The 25,913-nt window shown below is 37.6% G+C and overlaps 1 protein-coding gene across 4 annotated transcripts in view; it reads right to left on the bottom strand.

Moving 5' to 3' along the window:
- NMI (N-myc and STAT interactor) overlaps positions 1–24,873 on the bottom strand; it is a 30,979-nt gene extending 6,106 nt beyond the window's left edge. Inside the window, exons 1-6 of one of the 4 annotated variants that reach the window (XM_020970337.2) lie at positions 24,707–24,873; positions 13,673–13,806; positions 13,135–13,224; positions 9,115–9,277; positions 1,837–1,943; positions 238–424 (exon numbers count right to left, since the gene is read on the bottom strand). In XM_020970337.2, coding sequence (XP_020825996.1) covers positions 238–424; positions 1,837–1,943; positions 9,115–9,277; positions 13,135–13,224; positions 13,673–13,798 — 673 coding nt within the window. In that variant the 5' untranslated portion in view covers positions 13,799–13,806; positions 24,707–24,873. The other 3 variants (XM_078147037.1, XM_020970334.2, XM_020970335.2) reach the window with 3 other exon arrangements.
- Positions 24,874–25,913: the final 1,040 nt, after the last annotated feature.

The raw sequence follows: 25,913 nt of genomic DNA, 5'->3' as shown, positions 1-25,913 counted from the left end.
CACTGAATTGTTTAGTAACTCCTGTAATCACATACCCACACAGCTAGTCTGTGTTAGAGGCCTAGATCTTTCTGATTGCAAGGCAAATCCTCTCTCCATGATACCAAGCTGGCTCCGATGTTTAGATTAATAAATCCTAAATTAAAGGGATACGAGGAAATTTTTTTTCAGAGACGGAGGCATCCTGAAAAAGAAACAATCATTTTGAACTATCCAAATGACTCTAACTATACATACCTCCATTCTTAAGGAATGTAATAACAGCTGTTCGGGAATTTTTATGATATTCCACATGTTCTACTTCTCCACCTCCATAATGGGATTTACTGAAACACAGTGCCAATTTGTCTCTCATCTGTTCTTCAGATAACACATCAGGTATTTCAGCAACGTCAATCTTTTTCTTAGAAATCTTTGTGTTAACCTGGAGGTGGAAATTGTTTCTTTCAATCAACTAATAAGCATTCATTAGGTGTCTGCTATGTTCCAAGTACTGGTGACACAGAAATAAAAAGGAGACAGCCCTTTCCCTCAAGGAGCAATTTATATTCTACCAGAAGGATACGATATGTACCAAAATAAGTAAATGAAGGATATATTCAAAATAAATACAAAGCAATTTCGGGGGGGGGGGTGCAACGTGGTAAGGAAGAAGAGAATAAAAGCTAGGGTAATCAAGAAAGGCCTCCAGGAGGAGGTAGCATCTTAGTGTAGCCTTGAAAGAAAAGAAGGGTTCTGAGAGGTAGAGGTGAGATGGTAATCCAGTTATTCATGACAGTTTGTGTAAAGAAAAAGAGGAAAATTTAATTCCATGTACAAGCAAGAGAAAATGGCTCGATTTGGCTAGAATTTAGAATGCATGTGGAAAACGGTGCCCCTTTCTTCTTTTGGTTATTTTTATTTATTGAAAAGGGAAGGGGGGGAAAAAGAAAATTTGTCTAAAAATACTGACAAAAGCAGTGCCTCAGTATTTAGACAGAAACAAAGACAGCTCTGAAAGGACCTAGGAGAAAGCAACCCCTCAGAAAAAGGACTTACTGATGGCAAAAACAAAGTGTCTTCTTTCTCAGCAGTTCCTTTATATGTATAAGATTATTGCATGAACTTTAGGATTGACAGCTAGGAAACTCAGAAAACTAGAATTTTTCTGGAAGCATGAAACAATTGTACGTTACCTATCTGTGGGGTATATAACAGAAATGTTCATTTTGGTTTGTCAACCTAAAGTAATTATTTAACACAAAGAATCACTATTTTGATGAAGGAGTCAATTAGTAGCCCAGTCAGAGACCAAAGAAACAAAGAAGACAGAAGCCAAGAGAGGAGAGAGAAGAAACATAAGCAGTATAGCTTGAAGCAGAGCAGAAGAAAAAGAGAAGAGAATCTGCTTCCAGCTGAGCAGCCAAGAATAGCTGAATGAAGGAAGATGGATGAGTGCTGCTAGGAGGTGTTCTGATTGGAGGAAAGTACTGATGTTCAAAAGTACTGATTGAAGGAAAGGATGTATTTGTTCATTTACTTGCTTGCTTATGTATTTATTAGTTAGTGAGTAAAGTGTTATTAACCTGAAAGTATAGACTGGATCCAGATTGTGAAATACTTTAAATGTCAAACAGAGGAATTTGTATTTTTCCCTATAGACTCTTGGGAACTACTGAAGCTTCTTGATAAAGTGAATGATGGTCATACTTTGGAGAATCTTAGAAATTCATGGAATCTCAGAGTTCAGCCTCCTCATCCATTCAACCTCCCACCTTTGCATTTTAATCTATACACATGGAAGACAAGAAATATTCCTGGGATTCACAGATTTCTTAGAAACACTAATTCATTTACCTGAAGACTTAGACCTGTTTTTAGTGGGACAGCTTTGGCTGTCAATTTCACCTTCTCATTCTCAAGCTCTACAAGATGTTTCCCTCTTTTTATCACATTCTGTGCAACTGAAAAGAAATTTGAAAAACATTAAACTCCTATCTTTCAATGTTTTGGGGTATAATTTTGATACAAGAACCTATCTTGTATCTGGATCCAGAGCCAGAGAACCCACGTTCACATGTTATCTCTGCCACTTACTTACCTGTGTAACCTGCGACAAGTCAATTCACCTCACTTTCTTCACCTGTAAAACAAGGCGGTTGCACAAGATGGCTTCTGAGAATCTTCCAATTCTTAATGGATCATTCTGAGATGTTGTAATTTTTTTGTTTTGTTTTGAAATGGATTTTATTGACATTTTTGTTTTTACATCACCTAAATTTCCTTCTTCTTTACAATTCTTTGTTATCACAAGCAGTGTTGTTATAAATATTTTTATTTATGTAGAGCCTTTCCTTTTGTCAGTTAGCTACTTGGGGTACATACTAGTAGTGAAATATCTGGGAGACTGGGTATGGACATTTTAGTCACTTTATTTGCCTAATTTCAAACGCTTTCCAGAATGGATATACTAATTCACAACTCCACTGACAATATATTAGTGTGCCTGTCTGCCTTCCCATACTTCCTCCAAAAGTCACTATTCTCATCTTTCATCATTTTTGCTGATTTGCTGCATGTGAAATGAATCTTCAAGGTTGTTTTGATTTCCATTTCTCTTATTAGTGATTTGGAACACTCTTTTATATGATTGCTAATAGTTTGCCTTCTCCCCAGTGAAATCATAATTTCTTAACTTTAAAAACTTTAACACTAGATTAGGACTCATTTCCCTTTAAAATATTTTTGCAATGATTACATTTAGAAAATTCTAGTCCCGTTTGAAATTATTTATTTATTTATTTTTACTAAGAAGTTTGGAAGAACTTCAAAAACCCCATCTGTTCATTACTAAGCTGTCACATACTCTTTATTGTTTCCAACAATGCAACATTATTTCCACTAATTGGGCAAAGTAGAAATTCTTTCTTGCTGAAAGATCTAAAGAAACTGATGATTCTCTTAAATTATTGTATTTATAATTTAGGCATAATTCACAAACTACACTCAATGTATGACTCTTTCTTATGAAACATAGGGTTTACACACATAGGGATTATATATAAAGCATAGATTTTGATCCAAACTATTGAAAGGAGTACCCACATTGGTAGTCATAATCAAAGTCCAGAAGTACTAAGGATGTGACATGAGTAAGTTTATATTCAGAATTCTTTTGTTTTCTTGATGCCTTTTTTTATATATCATATTAATTTTTTAGTTTGCCTCTACCTCCCTTTCCTTCCCACCCTCTCCCCAACCATGGTGTAGTGGATAGAGTATTGGAATTAAAGTGAAGAAGGGAAGGCCCAAGTACAAATTCTGTCTCATATATAATTACCAGTTCATGACCCTGGCATATCACAACTCTTATGAGGCTCAGTTATCTCATTCATAAATTGGGGGGACTGGATTCTAGGACCTCTAGGGTCCTTTCCAGCTCTAAATCTATTACCCTATGATCCTTCCCCCAAGCAGCAAACCTTTTAAGAACTATTCCTATTCTTTGACTTCATTCCTATTGAGATATGGCTCAATCTTATATATATTTGTGTTAATTCCCTATATATTTTGGTGTAGAAAGATTGAGAATTTTTGCTATCTAAAATACAACACCAAAAATCAATCTTTGATGCTGACAGATATGTACAATAAAAACAAGAAGTAGACTAGGAGAAAAATGGCCTTGCTTCTTTCATTATTTTTGGTTCTGGTTCAAATTTCATTTGCATGCTACACCAGAAAGGATCTTGGGAAGCCCTAAATTAGAGTTACTTAGAATGGAGGGACTTAATTTCAGCCTAGAGAGGTTGAAAAGACTTCCTTAGATTAGGGAAGGTCTGCCTGGGTGCGTTGGCTATAACTAAAGAGTTGTCATCCTGTCCTTCTCAGGGAAGGTTTCCAAGGACTAGTCTCAACAGACTGAAGCTGGCAAGTCTTGGATGGCCTGAAGGAAAGATTAACCCAGAAGCCAGCAGCAAAGAGCAATCACCTGTGGAGACTATGTTACAGAAGTTACTACAAAACAAGCAGGGATGGACAGAGATTATCTGCCCAGCAATCACCATAAGCCTAGTTAAAGAATACACCCAAAAGAGGCTACACCATGTGGGAAGCATGCCCAGTGAGAGAGATCCATGGCCTTGCAGTATTAGTATTCCTTGCTGCTCCATGCATGTGCCCCGCCTTTCCATACACAAGCCCTGAAAATAGGCATTCCCTATATGTCCTTGAAATGTTATCCTTACACTTGCTCACCCTCTCCATTGATGGTATGTGCCTTTTGGCAAGTGTACCTTAGGTTTATGAGAAAAATATTATATTGCAAATCTTCTTGCTATGCTATTTGATTTGATTAAATGTTGTTTAGAACTAATTGTGCCATCTAGGTAGTTGAAGAAAAGTTAAAGACATTTGTAGAAGAATAGTGAGCTGTGGTTCAGAGTGGATGCAGATCCACAGAATGCCTCAAAATTAAGATAGCTATACTGGGGTTCCCAGGTAAGAGGACAGTGGCCCCACTGCTACCTGGGATATCAAGCCTTTATCAAAGATATGTGATGAAAATCATCCATTTCTTTTTTTTTATCCAAGTTGTATTGATTTTCTTCATGCAAAACCTTTTCAATTTCATGTAAAATTGAAATTGTCTTTTATCTTTTGTTATCTCTCTATTCCTTCTTTGGTGTTTAGTTAACGATTGTCAAGTCAACAAACGTTTATTAAGCACCTAACTATGTGCCATGCACTACACCAAACAAGAGGAATACAAAGAAAGGGGAAAACAGCCTCTGTCCTCAAGCAGTTCATAATATATTGGGAAGAGAAAACATGCAAACAACTATGTACAAACAAGATACATACAGGAAAAAATGAAGATAACCCCAGAGGGAAAGCACTAAGATTAAGGACTGGGAAAGACTTCTTGCATAAGGTGGGATTTTAGATGAGACTTGAAGGAAACCAGGAAAGTCATGAAGGGGAGATGAAGAGGAAGAGAGTTCCAGGCTTAGGGGATAGCAAGTGAAAATGCAGGAAGTCAGGAAATGTAGGATCTTGTCTAAGGAGTTATGATAATAGAATATACTGAGAGGAACTAAGATATGAGGAGCCTGGAAATAGAGGAAGGGTCCAGGTTATGGAGGGCTTTGGACAACAGAAAATTATATCTGATTCTGGAGGCAACAGAAAGGCAATTAATTTTATGGAGGGGGTGGGGGGGCTAGAAGGAATCATATGGTCAGTCTATTTCCTCCAATAAACTTATTAATTAACTCTGCCAATGCAAAAAAGAAACTGAAATCTGATAAAGATCTGAATTCTATAAAAAAATAATAAAATAACAAGTATTCAACTCTTAATTATCCACACAAATGGAAGAACACAATGACATAGGTATCCATTGTATTAATTGTATTCAGCTTTGAGGTATGCCTTTTTACTTTGAATTAAGGATATATCTGGTCTTCCAGGACATCACAACATTTGGATATACTAATGCTACATTGAACACCATAAAATATTAGGGATGGATTGTGTAAAAATCATGTACGCAAATTGTGTACACAAACCATTTTGTTTTGCAGAAGACAAAACTGAGGCCTAGAAAAATGAGGTGACTTACCCAGGACAAGTGGCAGAGCCAGGAAAAGAATCCCTATCTCCTGATTTCCAGGCCGATGCTTTCTACTCTCCCACTGATTCAAGAGGAGCCAAAAAGTTGAACAGTTCCCTAAATCTATTTTCTTCCTCAGAGCCATTCTCAGATAGATGTAACAGACCATCTCCATCTCTAGGCACCAACTGACACGAGCTGTTCTACTTGTGGTTCCTAACTTTTAGGGGGTAGACAGTGTGGTGTAATGGTTACAGCCCTGTACTTGGAATATTAAAAACCAGGGTTTTAAGTCCTATCTCTGACACATATTAGCTGTGTGTGTGACCATGGGCAGGGGACCTTTTTTCATTAGCCAGTGCCTTATTTTGACTGCTGTAATCCACTTCATAGTTTCGGTTGCTACTAAAAATATACGTATTTCTACCTGTAATAAAAGTGAAATGTAAGTTTTGGATTAAGCTGGCATTATTGATGTCATTGCTAATGTGATGATGGTTAATGCAGTGCTACATGATTATACATTATTACATACTGTTCCTGCAAGTGCAACCTCATTTTGAGAGGCTCTTTTACTAAAGAGAAGAAACTTCTATAATTAAGGAGAACTGCTTGTAATCCTTTTTTGCTTGCATATTAAGGGTTAATAGGTTTCTTTGATGTATAGCTGCTCCAAAGCCTCATAAATTTGTATTCCAAACATTGAACAAGTTGTGGTTTGTTTTTAACTATAGCTTTTGCAAAAAGCTTCCCCCAAAGACAAACACACATTTCTAGATTATCAGTACTTTTTGTCAAGGTCATTCTCAGGACAGTAACTAGTACCTAAGTTGAGAAAACTACTCTCCCTGAGATAACCTGTACTCCCAAAGTCACTGACTGTGTATCATCCTTGGGTTTGTTAAGAGAACCAGCCCATCATAGGTTTCCTCCACAGATAAAAGGCCTCTCAGGGTCCTGACTAAGCATGTGCCCAGGCCACATTGCATCAGGGAGTGTGGAGAAGACTGGTGGATGAACTCAGGTGTGCGCACCATTACTGCTCTTTTTTTTTTCTTTTTCTGGCTAGGCAATGGGGTTAAGTGACTTGCCCAAGGTCACACAGCTAGTAAGTGTTATGTGTCTGAGGCAAGATTTGAACTCAGGTCCTCCCGAATCCAGGGCCGGTGCTCTATCCACTGCGCCACCTAGCTGCCCCAACCATTAGTTCTCATCAGCAAATTGCTTTACCTGTCTGAGACTATCTGTGACAAAATTACAGGTCCTTGAAATATTAACTTTCTCTGGGTTGGAGGATGTAGTTAAGTTCTTTGTTTTAAAATGCCTCTAACTGGCCTCCAAACACCATTAAGAGAAAAAGTAAATAAAAGATAAGACAGAATGTCTGACTTTCAGCTTGAAAGCAAGATTTCCTGTAGATGGCCACAACTATTCTTCCAATAAGTCTTCTGTGAATACTACAGAATCAGTGATGCTTATAGAAAGAAATTCTGGACATCTCCTCCCAACCCCACCAAGCTTCACGAAGGCTACTTAACAGTAGATGCAACTCTACTTAGTTTAATTTAAGTGTATTTTTAAACATAGATAAATTAGGGACATACTGACCTACCAGCTTTCCCTCTTCATTCTAGCCCACCAACCCTGGATTTTCTCTTCAAATAGTTTGAAGGGAAAAAGAGAGGAAATGGAACAAGCATTTATTAAACACCTACTACATACTAGATAATGTGCTAAGGGCCTCACAAATATCTCATTTGATTCTCACAAAAACTCTGTGTAGTAGATGCTGTTATCATCCCCACTTTATAGATGAGGAAACTCTGACAGATCTTAAATGACTTGCCCAAGGGCACACAGGGAGGAAGTGTCTGGGAGTGAAGCTAAGCTCCCAGGTCCAGCGTTCTAGCCACTGCTCCAACCTGCTGCCTCTGAGAAAAATAAATCATCTGAATAATGAAGCTAGCGATTTGGCAGTTTTTAAATGAACAAATAGGCTTTTAATGGATGTATCAAAAATTAATCATGATTATGGCAGCTAGGTGGCGCAGTGGATGGAGAAGCGGCCCTGGATTCAGGAGGACCTGAGTTCAAATCTGGCCTCAGATATGTAACACTTACTAGCTGTCAGACCCTGGGCAAGTCACTTAACTCCATTGCCTAACCTAAAAAAAAAAATTAATCATGATTAATTCAATAAACTTACCAAAATTAATCAATTTTAATTGATGAATTAGCATCTAAAAACAATAGCTAGGTAGCAGCTTGAATCTGAAAGAATGCCCAATTGTTCACACTATTAGTTCATGCCTAAGCCACCCTATGTTTTAGGTCTGGGGGCCAAATTTATATTCAGAATTCAAGGAAGCAAATTAACTCTTTGTGGTATAAATAATGGAGGGAGAATTCACAGCAGTCTAATGACTAGATATCCCTACTGCAGCTGCAGGGGAGGGAAAGGATCAAGAGGAAAGGAAACACCTCTATCTTAATGTCCTGGTCAATATAACTTGGATTTTTAATTTGTTTTTCTCTAGGGAAGAACAACAAAAGGGAAAATATAGTAAAGTCAGACTCTTGTAATACCATGTTCTCATAAAACATCTGGTATTTCATTGCACTTGGGCAGAGATCATTTTTCTTCATTTTATGTCACTACTGACTGGCCAGAGCCAACTCCTGTTTGGTTATGTTTGAACTTAGAGTAGTCCCAGATGAGTGGGACGTTAGGGTGGGGTAGCATAGTAGCCACTGCTGGCTGTTGCACAAACACCTGACCCAGCTCCCAGACAACCCTTACACTTTCCAGATCTCTAATGGCTAAAAATAATTATTGTTGTTATTATTATTATTATTACTAGCATTTATGTATAGCTTTAAGGTTTTCAAATTGCTTTGCATGTGTGATCCTTATAATAACCTTATTGGACAGAAGTTATGATTATCCCCACTTTACAGATGAGGAAATTGAGGCTGACTAAGATGTGATCTATTTAGAGTCACCCAGCTAGTGTCTGAGATAGAATTTCAACTCAGGTCTTAGTGACTCCAAGCCAATGCTCTACCCACTACACAACCTGTTTGACTTGGTCAGATCTTTATTACTCTCTACTCTCTTTTCCCAGTTACTGTTATATCTCAGTTGCCACTGCCTTGGCCACCACTAGTGGTACTTTCTTCTTTTACAAAGCCTTCAGAGCTGGGCTAAAGGAACAATAGTATGTATCTTGATTACACACATGCTGGTTTTACTAGAATGCCTTTAGTTTTCAAATCCCACCTTCTGTGTGTCCCCTTATTCTCCCTTCCAGTGCCTTCCCGTGGAAGTGACCTCCCATCTACTCTGCAAGCATCTTGTATGTATGTAGTTTTTTGCATGTTGAGTCTCCATTAGAATTTACATACCTTAAGTGATGGGATTGTGTTTTTACCCTCCTTTGTATTCCCAGTTGGCACATACTGCTTAAAAATATTTTTAACTGACTAACTTTCACATTTTTCTTTAAAAACATTAATGATACCTTGTTCATCTTCAAAGGTGATAAGTGCTTGTCCTTGCTGCAATTCATATTCAAATTGTGTAGTTACTTGAAATGAACAGGAGATATTTAAATATTGGCTGTCATCCTTTGGGCTCTCCACCGATGTGAACTTCATTTTCTTTTTAGGAACATTCTTTTTAATCTAATTTAAACAGAAATGTTTTATTAAGGACAAGACAAAGTAATTCATAGGTTTTTCCAGTTCTAATAGTGGTTTTCAAAAACAATCATCAAAGAGCTCCAAGTATGAAAACTCTCCACTGGTGCAGATGAGCAATTCATCAGCAACTTATTGCCTAGTAGCACTGAGAGGTTAAGTGATTTGTCCAGGGTCACAAAGCTAGTATGTGTCAGAAGCCAGATTAAAAACTGGATTTTCCAGATAAGACTAGCTTCCTTCACACTACCCCACTGTGTGTTCAGTTATTAGACAATCAAATTGATTCTCCCTCTGCTATACCATGAGTCCCTATGAGAGGTGTGCCAGAGCCAGCTTAGATGGCTCAACAGAGACAACTGTTAAATTTTCACTGTGAGCATTTATGTCTTTGTTATTTGTTGTTCAGTCATTTCAGTCTTGTCTGACTTTGTGACCCCATTTGGGGTTTGCTTGGCAAAGATACTGGAGTCATTTGCCATTTCCTTCTCCATCTTTTTTTACAGATGAGGAAAATGAGGCAGACAGGGTTAAGTGACTTGCCCGAGGTTACATAGCTAATAAGTGTCTGAGGCCAGATTTGAACTCAGGTCTTCCTGACTCTAGGCCTGGAGCTCTATCTACCACACCACCTAGCTACCCACTTACACCTTGTAAATCAGCAAATATTACAAATCAAGGTTTGATTTGTTGTTTGGAGGTTTGCCTAGACTTAAGAAAGTGATGGAGAAAATATTATTAATACAGATTAAACTTAAAAGTATATTGAGCATACATAATATTGCCTTATTGGATTTTTTAGTACTGTGGTGGAGAACACATGTCACTGACTCCACTGACTATCTGTGTGATAGTGGAATACTCATGCCTTGAACCTTGCTTTCAGCTTAAGTCTCTGCTTCTCAGCAACCAGCTTCCTCAAACTACTATGCACACTTTGTCATAGAGATAAGGCCCCTGCACACCGTTATTCCTTACCTCTACTCCAAAGACACTCTGTCCAAGCCATCTCAGGGAAGACAAATCACTTACTCATTCTGGCACTGAAGCCTGGGTGTTGCTTGTTTGGGATGATAAATGATGTGCTACACACTGCTTCTCTTTCCTAAACTCATCGTACATCCTGTTAATTAGTATACCAAAATGTATTGGTTTATGTACTCATCTAACTGCCCAGAACAGAATGAAGAAGAGGTCTGATATTCCCCACTGGCCAAGGGATGGTCGCGCATGCCAGAGATAGGCCTAATACGGAGTCATAACAGGGACACAGACCAAGACAGAAAGGCCTTGGAGATTGACCAATAACCACATTAAAAAATGATTTCAGCTGACTAGCTGGTATTTCCCCAACGGTCCTCGAGGGAGACTAGCACAGCTGATGTTAGGAGAGCACAGAGCATACTTCACAGTGAAAGAACATCAGGCCCAGATTCTGTTATGTTGAATGGGATTACCACTTCAGAGCTCGTAAGAATGTACCATGGCATTGCCAATTTCTGTCTACCAGATCACTCTTCAGTCTCAGTGAAGTGATTGAATGAATGGTTGATGAAACACCTTCTCATCACTGACCTAACAGCCTCCAATCATCACTATTAGGAATCATGCCACTAGATGATCATCAATAGGAAATGTTGATATAATGACAAAATCATTAAAATGTTTGCATATCTATTTCCCATTTTTACTCTGCATGCTAATATCCCAAAGATATACCATTTAATGGTAAATATAATTTTACTAACTAAATAGTAAAACATAATTTTACTACTTAATGGTGAATATAATTATCTATTATTCATCAAGTAAATAATTTGGACCTATTCTCAAATGCAAATTTGTGATAAAGGTTCCCATTAAGCTCAAGTGGGACTTCTATGAATTATGAGATTGGCTTTGCAAAAATAGCCTCAAGTGCTTCAGAAGAAGCAAAGTGTTTTTAAAGTAAGGCATTGTGGGACAGAAGAAAGAGTGATGGATTTGGAGTCAGAGAATGTGGGTTCCATTCTTGGCTCTGCAACTTAACTACCCATGTGACTTAGAGCAAGTTACTTAATCTGTGTGGGGCTCAGATTCTCCTCTATAAAATGAAATTACTTTTAAGGTCCCTATGATCCTGGGGTGAATGAGTGAGTGAAAAAAATGAATTCATGAATTAGCAGCACGGAAATTTCTGAAGTTTCAGAATGGTAGGAAGAGAGCTACACTACAAGTCAGGGAGCTGGGTCCCAGAATTCTAATTTGCCAATTTGCCAATAACTAGATCTTTAACCTTGGGAATATCAGGTAATCTCTCATCTGTAAAGCAAGCACCTGAATTAGATTTCTATGTAGCTTTAAGGTACTGTAAGATCCTCTTTTCCAGAAAATAATTTCTACAATGATAACAATAATGTAAAGAAAACAACTTTTTTTTGGGGGGGGGCTAGGTAATGGGGTTAAGTGACTTGCCCAGGGTCACACAGCTAATAAGTGTCAAGTGTCTGAGGCCACATTTGAACTCAGGTCCTCCCAACTCCAGGGCTGATGCTCTATCCACTGCGCCACCTACCTGCCCCAAGAAGAACAACTTTGAAAGACTTAAGAACTTTCATTAATTAAATGAACAACCATGATTTCAGAGGACTAATGAGAAAGCATGATACCCACCTCCTGACAGGAAGGTGATAGACATTAAGGTATGGAAAATCTGACAGTTTGTTTTGCTTGAATGTGCATATTTGTTATAAAAGTTTTGCTTTTCTTTTTTTCTTTCCCCATTGGGGAATCTGAGGGTTACAAAACATTATAGAGTTGCTTTAAAAAAGGGGGGGGGAAGAGGATTATTGAAACTTCTTTTAAAGAAGAAAAATCAGAAAGAAACAGAAACAAGCAGAACAATTTCAAAAGTTAAGGTTACATTTTGAGCAGGACAGCTTTAAAAGTTACATGTTAAATTTACTTAAAAAGAAAAAGAAGCTATATGTTAAAGAGAATCACAGTTTCATAGTCAATCCTCTATTTCTGTTCTAATTTGTACCTAGAAATGCATATTTTATTGGGTGGGGTTTTTTTAAGTTCTGAATTAAGAAAAGAGGAAGGAAGGAAGGAAGGAAGGAAGGAAGGAAGGAAGGAAGGAAGGAAGGAAGGAAGGAAGGAAGGAAGGAAGGAAGGAGGGAGGGAGGGAGGGAGGAGGGAGGGAGGGAGGGAGGAAAGAAGGAAGGAAGGAAGGAAGGAAGGAAGGAAGGAAGGAAGGAAGGAAGGAAGGAAGGAAGGGAGGAAGGGAGGGAGGGAGGGAGGAAAGAAGGAAGGAAGGAAGGAAGGAAGGAAGGAAGGAAGGAAGGAAGGAAGGAAGGCAGGAAGGAAGGAAGGAAGGAAGGAAGGAAGGAAGGAAGGAAGGAAGGAAGGAAGGAACTTCTCTTGCTATAATAGCCCATATCCCCAACACACAGGAAACAGAAATGAAACAGTTCTAATTATTAAACTAATGCTTTAAATAAAGGGTTTTTTCCCTTATTAGTAGAAAGTCCTGCTGAGAAAATTTAAATAGGAAAGATTAAAATTGTATCCATGTTTCAATCTAGTTAAATATATGCTCATTGTTTTTTATAGAACTAAATTTAAGCTATACTTCATCAATGAATGAACTCACTGCATCAAACTGGATTAAAAATGTCAGCTATCATGAAATGTTAACATTTAGCCACAAATCATTTAGCATATATTGAAATGAGACTTAAAATAATAATTAGCATGTTTTTAAAGTGGATTTTTGTATAACAAACCTAAAAGAGTTTTCTTTCAAAAAAAAAGGTATTGACTGAAAAATTGGTACATAAAACATTTAAATACAAAGTTACCAGATAAGATGAAGGACGTTGCAACTCAGTTTCAAGCTTTTTACTCTTCATCTTTAGCTCAATATTTGTTTTTATCATTTCATCAATGATCTGGAAAATGGTGGAAAGAACAAATAGAATCAATTTTTTTTTAAATTAAGCAAAATGCTTACCATAATGAAGTATTTAGTATAGTGCCAACCTGGAGAATTTGCTATCAGAAATTCTCTTTCTTCCCTTGGGCCTTGCATAGCACTTTGTGCTTCTCATGAATTTATCATGCTCTATTTTGCATTATAGCTAACTGTAAACTCCATAAGATCAAGGAATCTGTTACTTAATTTTTGTATCTCTCCCATAACCTAGAACCAGTACCCTCTACACAACAAATCTGGTTAATAAATATTGGTTGAATCTTACTAAATGGATATATGTCTTTTTTAAAAGTGTTACAAACTATCACATTTCTGAAAGGACAGGTTCTCAGAAAATAGATACAAAACTGGCAATGAAGCCAAATTGATTAACTTATAAAAGTTTTCTAAATTAATACTTGTACCTTTTGTGTGTCATTTTTTGGGTCTTCTATTAGTTGTTTCAATTCTTCTTCTATTTGCTTGTTCTCTTTATCTTCAAGAAATTTTTCAAGAAGCAGCTGCAAGTCTTCTTCCTGAGCTGTTACCATTTTTACCTCTGGAAAATAATCATCTTTTGAATATTCACAATGACTTAAGCTTAGGACTATTTAAGTTCCAGGCTAAGGAAAATGAAATAACAATTGACATTTTTTTATGGAAGACAAATATAGCTTTAAGGGGATAATGCTTCCTTCCTAAATCTTCTATTTCCCTGGGATTTTTCCTTATCAATCATGCATTTCCTTCTTCTAGATCACAGACAAAACAAAGTAAATTCCTCAAGTTATTTCCAGGATTAAAATAATACTTAACTCCAAAATGCTTTGAATTCTATGCCTAACATAATGAAATTATTGCAGCAAAGAAAAGAATAAATACAGCACCTAGCTTTTCCTGGGTGTACTGGAGCAAAATCACTTGAGATCCCAGTTTCAACAGCCATTTATAAGATGAGGGAAATGGATAGCTACCCTCTCTATTGCACAGGATTATGAGGAGGTCCAAATGAGAGGCTGCAAAGTACTATCCAAATGTAAGACATCAAACCTTAGAGTATTCTCTTCACAGTTTGTGATTTAGGTAGGAATTTGTTCTTTTTTTAAGGCTAACCTTCCATTCAGTATTTCCCTTTGTGTCCAAGAACAAGTATTTTCTTAAATATGTGAATAAATGAGACTTTTCCACCCATCATTTATATTCCCTTCTGATGGTCTGAATAGTCTTTTGTCTTCCTATCCCCAGTTACTTAGCACAATGCCTAGCCAGCAAGGGAGACTTGACAAAAGCTTGTTTAATGCAACTGAATGTGATATTTGCTTTCCTGCTCAAAGAAAATAATAAAGGAAAGGAAGATCTTTTTTTTTCTTTTGCTCACCGAGGCATATTTAGTAACAAAGACAAAGTCTGGAGACTTTGACTAGTTTTCTTAATTTTCTTCTGCAGCAAGGAGTAGAGAGGCACAAATGCCCATGTTTGACAATAAAACTGAAGGTTAGAAAAATCAATTATTTCTACCAGTGACTAAATGCACAGCTAGTGTCACAAATAGTAAAAGGAACTACCAATATATTTTACTGATTAAATTAAAATTCAATTCAAAAACATTTTTGGTTTTGTGTTTGTTTCCATTCCCTGGATTCAGCAAAATTTCTGGCAAATAATAGATGCTTGTTGATTGACTAAGTACCTATTACGTGTCAGACAATGAAATTAAGTCAGGCAAAGGTGGGAACGGGGATAGAATGTTGTATTGAAATCAGGAAAACCTGAGTTCAAATTTTGACTACTCGCTTTGTGATGGAGGGCAATTAACCACTCAACCTCAACTTTCTCTTCTTAAAATGAGGATAATACCATCATAAAAAGCTATTATGATGATAGGGATACCTAAGACACAAACACAGAAGAAGATCGTGACTCCCAAATATCGACAAGCAATGCCACAAAACATAGCTTAGCCAAGAATTTAACTAGAATTTGGGGTAGCCAGGTGGTGCAGTGAATAGAGCACTGGCCCTGAAGTCAGGAGGACCTGAGTTCAAATCTGGCCTCAGACCAAACATCTGACACTTACTAGCTGTGTGACCCTGGGCAAGTCACTTAACCCCAATTGCCTAAAAAAAAAATTCTAATTAGAATTCCTAGAAAAGATGAAGCAAGAGGTTCATTAATGGGTTAAAAAATGGTTTTATCAATGAAAAGAGTGCTGGAGTAAAAAAAGTAATTAAAAAGAAATGAGAGCTATGGAAGAAAGAATTAAAAAGGAAATTAACAGCTTAGTACAAGTATAAAACCTTGTCTAAATAAATTGGAATAGACCAAATAGAAGCCAATGACTTCATGAGACAAAAAGAAATATTAAAACTAAGTCAAAAGGCTAAAAAAAGAAATACACACAAACAAAATAGAAGAAAATGTAAGGTATCCCATAGAGAAAAAAAACAACCTGCAAAAGATTGAGGAGGGAAAAAAAATTAAGAATTATTGGGCTCTCTGAATGCAATGACCAAAAAATAGCCTAGACATCATATTTCAAGACATCTTATCTTAAACAAAAACTGCCCAGATTTCTTAGAACCAGAGGTCAAAGTGGAAAGAAAAAGATTTTCTGAAGAAAACCACCAAATGAAAGCTCTCAAGAACATCATAGCCAAAATCCAGAGCTTCCAGAATTTTATCATAAAAATACCACAAGCAGCCAGAAAGAAAGTATTGAGAAATCACAAATAGGATTACATACAATTTGGCAGTCACCACCATAAAAGGTTGGAGAACTTGGAAGAAACATTAAATGATCAATATAAATGAACAATGATAAAGGATTAAATAATGATAAACTGCTTACATTCAAGTATGGAGAGATGATATACATATGCCTTCTAAACTCTGTCATCATCAAGGATCATAGAGGAAATCTAGTTAGACAAAGCTTGGGAGTGATTCTGTTATTTTTTTTTATTATCTTAAGAGAAGAATGAAAAGAAAGGGAAGGAGAAGCAGTGGGGATGGGGGAAAGGAAAGGTATATTAGGGAAAATTATCTCACATAAGGGTATGCAAGTAGACATTTATACAGACAAGGAAGAGGTGTTCAAGTGGGGTTTCTGACACTTGAACCTCACTCTCATCTAAACTGATCAAGGAGGAAAAATACATACACAGAGAGACTTAGGTACAGAAATAAAAGGAAGAAGGGGGAGTTAGAGGGAGAGAAGATTAAGGATTAGTCCTAAGCAAAAATAAACTTTATGAATCTACAAAAATATTTATAACTCTTTTTGATGTGGCAAAGAGTGGTAAATTGGGGAATGGCTGAAAAAGTTATGGGTAAGAAATTATGAAGGGGATAGTTTCAAAGAAAGCCTCAAAAAACTTAAATGAACTGATGCAGAGTGAAGCAAACAGAACTATGAGAACAATTTATACAATGACAATAACGTAGTAAAGAAAACACCACCAAAAGAATTAGGGACTCTGCTCAGTGCAATAATCAACCACAATTCCGGAGAACAAATGATGAAACATGCTACCCAAATGGTAGAGTTTGGTGAAGGACTGGGAGTACAGAATAAGACATATTGTTTTTTCGACACAGTCAATGTGGACATTTATTTTCCTTGACTATACATGCTTGCAGCAGGGATTTTGCTTTTATTTCATTCATATTGTGGGATGGAGAATCAGAAGGCAAATTTTTGCTGATTGAAAAAATAAAAATGTTTTAATTTTCAGGGGTGGGGGAAGGAGTGTATTCCAGGAATGGAAGGATATCTTTTGCAAAGACTCAGAGACTGGCCAGGAGATGGAATGTCCTGTACAGGGAATGGCAAAAATGGGCTACTTTTGCTGGATTATAAAGTGTGTAAAGGAAAATGATGACCAATACATCAATCACTCAATTAAAATGAATTTATTAAGTACTTACCATATGCCAGCATTTTGTCAAGCACTGGGGAAACAAAGAAAGGCAAAAACAATCCCTGCCCTCAAAAAATACCTTCTATTAAGACAAACATATAAATAGGTTTTACAAGATACATATAGAGTAGACAGAAGGTAAAGACATCGGGAGGAAGCCTGGAAAGGTAGGCTAGTATCAGATGGCTAAGGATTTAAAAAAAAAAAGAGTTGGCATCTTAAGACTAGAGGCAAGAACCACCTGACTTTCTTGAGCAGAGCAGTCAATGTATAGTCAGACATTGTGAGTATCAATTTGGCAGTTTTGTATAGAGGATGGATTTGAGAACAATTAATCTAGATAAGGAAAGACCAATTAGGAGTCTATTGCAATAGGCCAGGTAAGAGGTGATAACATCCTGAACTAAGCTGGTGGCCATATGAATGGAGTGAATCAGTCAAGTGCAAGACATATTGTGGATAAATACTGCAAGATACAAACCTCAGCAACTGTTTGTACAAGAGGGATAGGGAACAGTTGAAGATAACTCTGACTGTGTTCTTAACATAAAGAGAAGTTGGGCAGGGTGGAGGTTTGGAGGGAGGAAAAGATAAAGAGTTATGTCTTGCACGTAAATGTCCATGGGATATGTCATCTGGTCCAACTAAGATTTTATATGGATTCTTATAATCTCAAGGGCATTAAGAAAAAAATAAAGAGGTAGAATTAACCACAAGAACAACTTGATGGAAATCCAAACTGAGTGTCTTTTGTGGATTCAGTGTAAATCAACAGCGGTATATAGAAGCCAAATTAATTCAGTTCAACAAATTTTTCTCTTTTTTTTTAAACTAAGCAGTGGGGTTAAGTGACTTGCCCAGGGTCACACAACTAGTAAGTGTCAAATGTCTGAGGCCAGATTTGAACTCAAGTCCTCCTGACTCCAGGGCCGGTGCTCTGTCTACTATGCCACCTAGTTGCCCCTCAATAATTATTTGTTAAGCATGTGCAAAGTACTGTACTAGGCACCAAGGAAACACAGACAAGATGAAAAGTAAGTCCAGTCTTAAAGAGCTTCCATTCTACTGGAAGTTAACGCAATCTTAGACTGCATTAAGAAAAGCATTATGTAGGGGGCAGCTAGGTGGCTCAGTGGATAGAGCACTGGCCCTGAAGTCAGGAGGACCTGAGTTCAAACCCGGTCTCAGACCCACCACTTGACACTTACTAGCTGTGTGACCCTAGGCAAGTCATTTAACCCCAATTGCCTTCCAAAATAAAGAAAAGAATAAACTAGAGAACATCCAGAGGCAAGTGACTAGGATGTTTCAGGGACTAAAGTTTGTCCTCAGCTCCCTTATCTACAAAACAAAGAGATTAGACCAGATGTGACTGAGGACCAGGTCTCTCTAAGGTTCTTTGAAGATCTAGATCTATGATGCTGTGATTGTTTCATTATTTACTATCAACTTTTTTTAAAAGCTACAACAAAAGCCAAAGCAAAAAGTGAATGCTAAAAACCAGCTATTTGGTACTATAGATACATGTGGTTTAACCACTCCTGCTCATGTTTTGGAAAGAACAGTCAACTAGGTACCAGTTTGATAAAAGCTTTCTGACCCTAAAGAACTAAACAAATAGGAGTAGTCATTATTAGTCTCAACATTACCATTCAGTGGCTGTGTGGCAATGGAAAAGTCATACCATCTCTCTGAGACTGGCAAAAATGAGGGGAGTTGGACCAGACAGTCACAGGCTTTCCTTTCATATTTATTTGTATTTATTAGCAATATAGGAACAGTTATGTCAATTCAATTTCACAAAATATCTTGCATCCATCGCCTTCTCCGTCTTCATATGGCCACTCTACTGGTCCAGGGCTTTATCACTATCTGACTGGACTATTTATTACCAGAGCCTCCTAATTTAACTGGACTCCCCACTTCTAGTCTCTCCTCTCTCAAATCTACCCTCCAGACAGCTGCCAAAATAACTTTCCTAAACTATAAATGTGATGTGGTCAGAACATGCAACTCTTCTAAAGAATTTTCAGTGGCTCCCTACTTTAGGATGAAATACAAACCTTCTTGTGAAATCATCATCATTATAAAACAGCTAACATTTATACAGTGATTTAAAATTCTCAAAGCACTTTACATACATTATCTAGGTTGAGTACCGTGAGAAATATGAAGGAGAGAGAACTTGCAGGTATGGGTCAGAGATGGCTTTAGGACACCTCCATTGGGCTCCCTGTCAAGGGAGGGGATTCAAGGGTTAGAGATGAAGTAGAAAGTTGGAACTGGAGTGCAAAAAAAAAAAAACAGAAGAGAAAAGGGATAAACAAAGGTAGTCAACAGGAGAGCTAGGATTCAAATCTAAGGTTTCTTATTCTAAGTCCAGAACCATTTCCCCTGAATTAACCCAAACACAGCTCTGAGCCAGGACTATAAACCAGATTTCTACTATCCCACTCTGCTCTAGGCCTCAGCAGAGAATTCCTACTGGGAATTTACAATCTGTTAAGATGATGGCACCTGTATAAGGTATTCCATTAGAAGAATAAAGGCATTAAATCAAGACATGAATATTAAGATATATCTCAAATGCAGATTAAGAATGAGTATAGTTTAGAGCACAAAGTTAGAAGAGGGAGGGAATGATCCCAGCAACATATATTTAGAGTTGGAAGTAACCTTAAAGATCATCTAGTCCATTCCTTCCTATTTTGCAGATGAAGAAACTGAGGACCAGAGAAATAAAGTCATTTACCCAATGTCACATGACTGTTTAATGTCTAGATTGGGCAGAGTAAAGGTTAGATAATTTGATTCAGCACACATTTATTATTTTGGAGGCTGCACAAAGACAGGAAGATCATAAGGAGAAAGATTCATGTACTAATTGGTCAAGGAGGAAATTAAAATTTCATCTATTCATCCTTTCAAGAAGCATTTAGTAAACTCCTACTGTATGTAAGATATTGTGATAAGTGCTGAGAATTCAGACAAAACGAAGACTAGTTTTTAGTCCTTGTTTTCGAGGACTTGACATTCTACTGAGGGGAGGTAACAACAGTTAATTAGACAAATAAATACAAAATAATGTAAGGGAAGGAAAGACCAATAACAAGTAGGAGAATCAGGAAGCCAAAGGAAGGAAGTGATGCCTGAGGTGAATTTTGAAGGCATTAGGGACAATTTGAAGAAGCCTGGAAAGATAGGAGATGGAATGCTGAGTTCTGGGAACAGTCTGCAGGCCAGTTTGGCCAGAATAAAAAAATATGTAAAAAGGAATAATGTTAAGTATGTCTGGAAAGATAGGTTGGAGCCATAGTGTGAAGGACTTTATATTCTAAGTTGGTAGAATGATAGACTTGGAGTCACGAAGACTTGAGTTTGATTCTTGATTCAGATACTAACTACTCTCAGACTCATTTTTTTTCATTTATTTGTTTATTTCTTCTGTTTTTTCAGGCAGTGGGGTTAAGTGGATTGCCCAGGGTCACACAGCAGTGTCAAGTGGCTGAGGCTGGATTTAAACTCAGGTCCTCCTGACTCCAAGGCTGGAGCTCTGTCCACTGCACCACCTAGCTTCCCCTTTAAACCCTTTCCCCCCCCCTTTTTTTTTTAGGCAATTGGGGTTAATTAACTCGACCAGGGTCACACAGCTAGTGCCAAGTACCTGGTCTAAGGCTGGATTTGAACTCAGGTCCTCCTGACTCCAGGGCCAGTGCTCTATCTACTCAGCCACCTAGCTACCCCTTTTTTCATTTATAAAATGAAGATAATAACATCTACTTCACTGGGGTGTTGTCAGACTCAACCTAGGTAATATATGTAAAGTACTTTGAAAATTTTAAATCACTATATAAATGTTAGCTGTTTTATAATGACAATGATGCCACAAGAAGGTTTGTATTTCATCCTAAAGGTAGTAGGGAGCCACTGAAAATTCTTTAGGAGAAGGTTGCATGGTAAATGGTAAATTAGGAAGATTACTTGGGCAGCAGAGTCACAATCTCTCTGGACTTCAGTTTCCTCATTTATAGAATGAAGGGGCAGCTAGGTGGCTTAGTGGATAGAACACCAGCCCCTGGAGTCAATTAGACTCCTCTTTCTGAGTTCAAAGCTGGCCTCAGACACTTACTAGCTGTATGACCCTGGGTAAGTCACTTAACCCTGTTTGCCTCAGTTTCCTAATTTGTAAAATGAGTTAGACAAGGAAATGGCAAACCCCTCCAGTCTCTTTGCCAAGAAAACTCAATGGGGCCACAAAGAGTTGGACGTGACTAAAAACTACTAAACAACAATAGAATGAATAGATTAGGAGTTAACCTGAGGTCAATGAAATTGTTTTTTAAATATTTTGATAACTGTATTTCACTATTTTCTTGGTAATGCTATGTATTTTATTCATGGATTAAAAACCAGTCTTCTGACAAGGGTTCCATAGGCTTCATCAGATTGCCAAAAGGATCCATGACACAAAAAAGGTTAAGAGCCACTAGACCAGGTTATTGCTAAAGTCCAGTCTAGCTCTAAATTCCATGATTATAGCAATAATTTTCTACTTAAGAGCTTCCAAGACAGAGTTCACAGTACCGGACTGTCCCTCACACCTGGGATGCATTCCCTCCATACCTCACCTCATAGAGTCCCTCTTTTCCAAGTGGCAGCTCAAATACCACATTATATGTGCTGTCTTTCATGATCCTTCTCCCACTACTTTAACCTATACTTATACTTATTCACCTTATATTTATGCCGTATATTTTTATATATGGACTCGTCTCATTCATTATAAACAGGATTGTTTCATTCTTTGTACTTGAACTCCAGTACTTAACAAGGCCTGGTATTAAGTAAGCAGGTACTTAATAAATAATTAGAGGCTGATCAATTTGTACTCAGAGGGCCTCAGTACCAATCCTGGCTCTGTCACACACTACTTTTGTAACCTTGGGCAACCTCTCAAAACCCCCAGTTTCCTCATCTGTATATAAAATGACAGTTTTGGACAAGATGGCTTCTAATACTCCTACCAACTCTAAATTTATGGTCCTACAATAAGTAGTACTTATGAAATACATGAGAGAAGCTAGAGACACAAGATTGTGCAAAGCGTAAGTCAGTCAATCAGGCTAGAAGGGTGTCCTTCTTAGAATGACAGGAAATAAGGATGAATAGGCAGGTCATAGAGCCTCTAAGGTCAAGAGTAGAGGTTTTTCCGTAGGCAAGAGAAATCCATTACAGGTTTTTGAACTTGGGACTGACATGATGAAAATGGCACTTTGGGAAGATTATTCTTCTTCGGGCATATGACTATAATGGAACAATATTGTATCATAAGAAATGATTAAAGGGTTGGTTTTAGAGAAACCTAGGAAGACTTCTATGAACTGAGAAGAGCAAAGAGAACAATGTATACAGTAACAACATTATAAAGAAAACAACTTTGAAAGACTTGAGAACTGAGTGATACAATGGGCCAACAATAATTCCAGAAAACTAAAGATGAAACTTGCTACTTACCTCTTGACAGAAAGGTGACAGATTCAAGATGCTAATAAGGCCTGCATTTTTTTGGACACAACCAATGCGGGAACTTGTTTTACCTGGCTTTATTTATTTGTTATAAGGGCTTTGATGTTTTTTTCTTTTTTCTTTTCAGTGGTGGAAGTGAAGATGGGGGAAAAGGACAGGATGGGGGGGAAGCAAGATTATTAAGGTATTTTTTAATGGCAAGAAAGGAATTGAAGGAAGACCAGAGAGAAGTATGGAGAATTTATATGACAGCTTTGAAAGCTACAAATTGAACTACTATATACTTAAAAGGTAAAAGCAAGCTGGATATAATAAAGCATTTCACATACAATCTTCTTTTTCTTTTCTACTATATATAATGCAAATGGCCATCCTATTTGATGTTTGTTAAATTAAAATTTTTTAATTTACAAAATTAAAGTACTTCCTCACAAAACCCTGTGTTCCTACTACCTTATGATTTTGCATGTCACTTTTCCTCTGTGGATCTCAGTTTCCTATCTATAAAAATAATTTCTAAGGTCCCTTCCAATCTCCAAATCCTATTTTATCCTTCAATAATAACTACACAACTGTATCACCAATTACTGAGATTCAAATTGACCCTAATGCTAACTGAACAATTAAAAAGGCATTTTGATTAAAAAATGTATTGGAGAAAGGCCAGTTTATTTTTATAAACTTTTCTTTTCAAATACCTGTGCAATAAATAGTTATTGTAAATGTAATAAAATAAAAAGATCCAAGAATTAAACAGGGCCTACTTTGGCTGTTCCCATCTTTAAGAAATGCAATTTTAAAAAATATATTTTAAGAGGTCCAATGAGTTGTACAGATATATCATGGCTGAGTTATTGATCAGGAGCCCCCCCATCCCACTTAATGGAATTGCCCCAATCCAGTCAGTGAAATTAAGGCCCCATAGTATCTGTTATTAGCATCCTCCCCTTCCACTTTTTTTGATGGAAACTGTAATTTCATTTCATTGATCTAGAAAGTTTCCATTGAGGAATTTCTTTACTCATATAGATTGGCATCTTCTTTGAAGTTTATGGTCTTAGATAGGGAATTCTTAATCTGGGATACATGAACTTTTTAAAAAATATTTTGATGACTACATTTCACTATTTCATTTCCTTTGCAATCCTGTATATTTTGTTTTATGCATTCAAAAATCTTTTTCTAAGAAGAGGCCCATGCACTTCACCAAACTGTGAAAGGGGGTCATATGGCATTTTTAAAAGGTTAAGAATTTTGACCTTAGAAAGTTTCCTTGGGGCTTGAAAGGTTAAGTGACTTGGCCAGGGTCACACACCAGTATGTGTCACAAGCTGCCTTTGAAACTAGTTCTTGTGATTTTAACAGGCCAGCAAATGTTCAGCCTGTTAAGAAGAAATGACCACTTGTTCTAGGTTTCTACTAGGACTTCACCAATAAAAAGATTTATGTAATTCTCTACCAAGATAACAAATTTTGAGAGACAGAAGAATTATGGAGGGGATTTTTTTTGGTTTCACTTTCAGAAGTGAAACAAAACAGGATGTTTAAGCAGTCTCAGAGCCATGATGGGGGAGGGGGTGCTTTGACAAAGGGCAGTTCAGCAAAGAGAGCATTTAATAAAGTGACTCTCAGGCAGATTTGTTCTCCGTATCCCTACTGTCATTTAGTGCCCAGCTGCAAGGGGCTGGACATCTCACACCTGCCAGAGCGCCACTACCCGGCAGTTAATTGTGCCAAAGCTGTACCTTCGCTCGGCAGTCCTTGCAGTGAGCAAAGGATTTCCCCTCCACTTCTGGCAGCTCAGAAACCTCAGGCTTCTAGGTGGTTCCCAAAAGACTCCCCCATTACCTGCCTGCCTCATACCTCCTGCCTGCCTCATACCTCCTAATCTGAGCTCCTGTACCTCGAGAATGGACCGGCAAAGGCAGGGCGACAACAGCAGCAGCAACAGCTCCGACCACACAAATAGTCCCTCTAGACTAGAAGCGATCACACTGAGGAGGTGGGACTTACCTCGAAGCCCAGGCGGGGCCGTTGGCACCAAACAGGCTCTCTCCTTTTCCTGGAAATCACGTGAAGATCGGTGGGAGGGAAAAGAAGAGAAACACCCAGTAGTTGGTAGTCTTCTGTGTCCCGTCTGAGCCAGCTCCTTCCCAAAGGGCCGTTATGTGGAAATGGAGTTTCCCAACTTCCCAAAAAGTTTGTAGTTCCGTAACTCCCCTATGGGGTTTCTCATTTCCCTAAAGAAAGTGCCCAGGTTGAGAAGCAAGTGGTGAGAGGGAAGGGGAGTAATCAAGGTTTGGGGTTTTTTGTTTGTTTGGGTTTTTTTTTTTGCATTCGAATTGCACCTAAGACTATTATTGGGCTTCCACTTTACAAAAAGCATGACTTTGTTTCAAAACAGGTTTGGTTTTGGTTTTTTGTTAGTTTGTTTTAATTAGTGTACGGAATGTTGGCCTGAGGCCATTGTTACTTTAATGACTGAACTTCATCTTTTTTTTAAATTAAATATTTTTCAATTAGTATTTATTTTTTCTCTTCCCCTTCCCATTGAAAAAGAAAAAAAAATTTTTGTAACAAAGATACATAGTCAACCAAAATAAATTCCCCATTTAGCCATGTCAGATATGTGCCTCTCCTGCTGTACATTGAATCCATCACCTCTTTGTCAGATGTGAACAGCATTATTCATCATTAGTCTTCTGGAATGGTAGTTTATCAAAGTTCTTAGGATAGACTATATGCTACCCAAGTATTTCCTTTAAAAAAAGAAAAGATACCTTTTATGTCAGCAAACATAGAAAGAAACCTCAAAGTGGAACCATAGATTTAGAGCTGGAAGAAACCCTAAAGGTCATCTAGTCCAGTTCTCACTATAGTTAATTGATCCCAGGCCACCAAACCAGACCATGCTTTACATCCCATCCAGCTATCCACCCCTGCACCCAGAAGAGTGATGGCTCATTCATTCATTCAACTTTCATTTTACTGATGAGGAAACCAAGACCCATGGTGGTTAAATGATGTGCCCAAGGTCAAATAGGCAGTAAGCATTACAGTCAGGATTTGCAGCTAGGTCCTCAAGACAGTGATCTTTCCGAATCCCAAAGCATTCAGTCAACAAGCATTTATTAAACATATACTGTGTGCTAGACACTGTACTAAACACTAGGGATGGAAAGGCAAAAACAGTTCCTGCCTTCAGGGAATTCACATTCTA

The sequence above is a fragment of the Phascolarctos cinereus genome, unplaced genomic scaffold (assembly GCF_003287225.1).
Source record: "Phascolarctos cinereus isolate Bilbo 61053 unplaced genomic scaffold, phaCin_HiC Scaffold_726;HRSCAF=1367, whole genome shotgun sequence".
Classification (NCBI taxonomy): Eukaryota; Metazoa; Chordata; class Mammalia; order Diprotodontia; family Phascolarctidae; genus Phascolarctos; species Phascolarctos cinereus.
The sequence above is the reverse complement of the archived record's forward strand: the minus strand, read 5'-3'. Positions and strand labels throughout refer to the sequence as shown.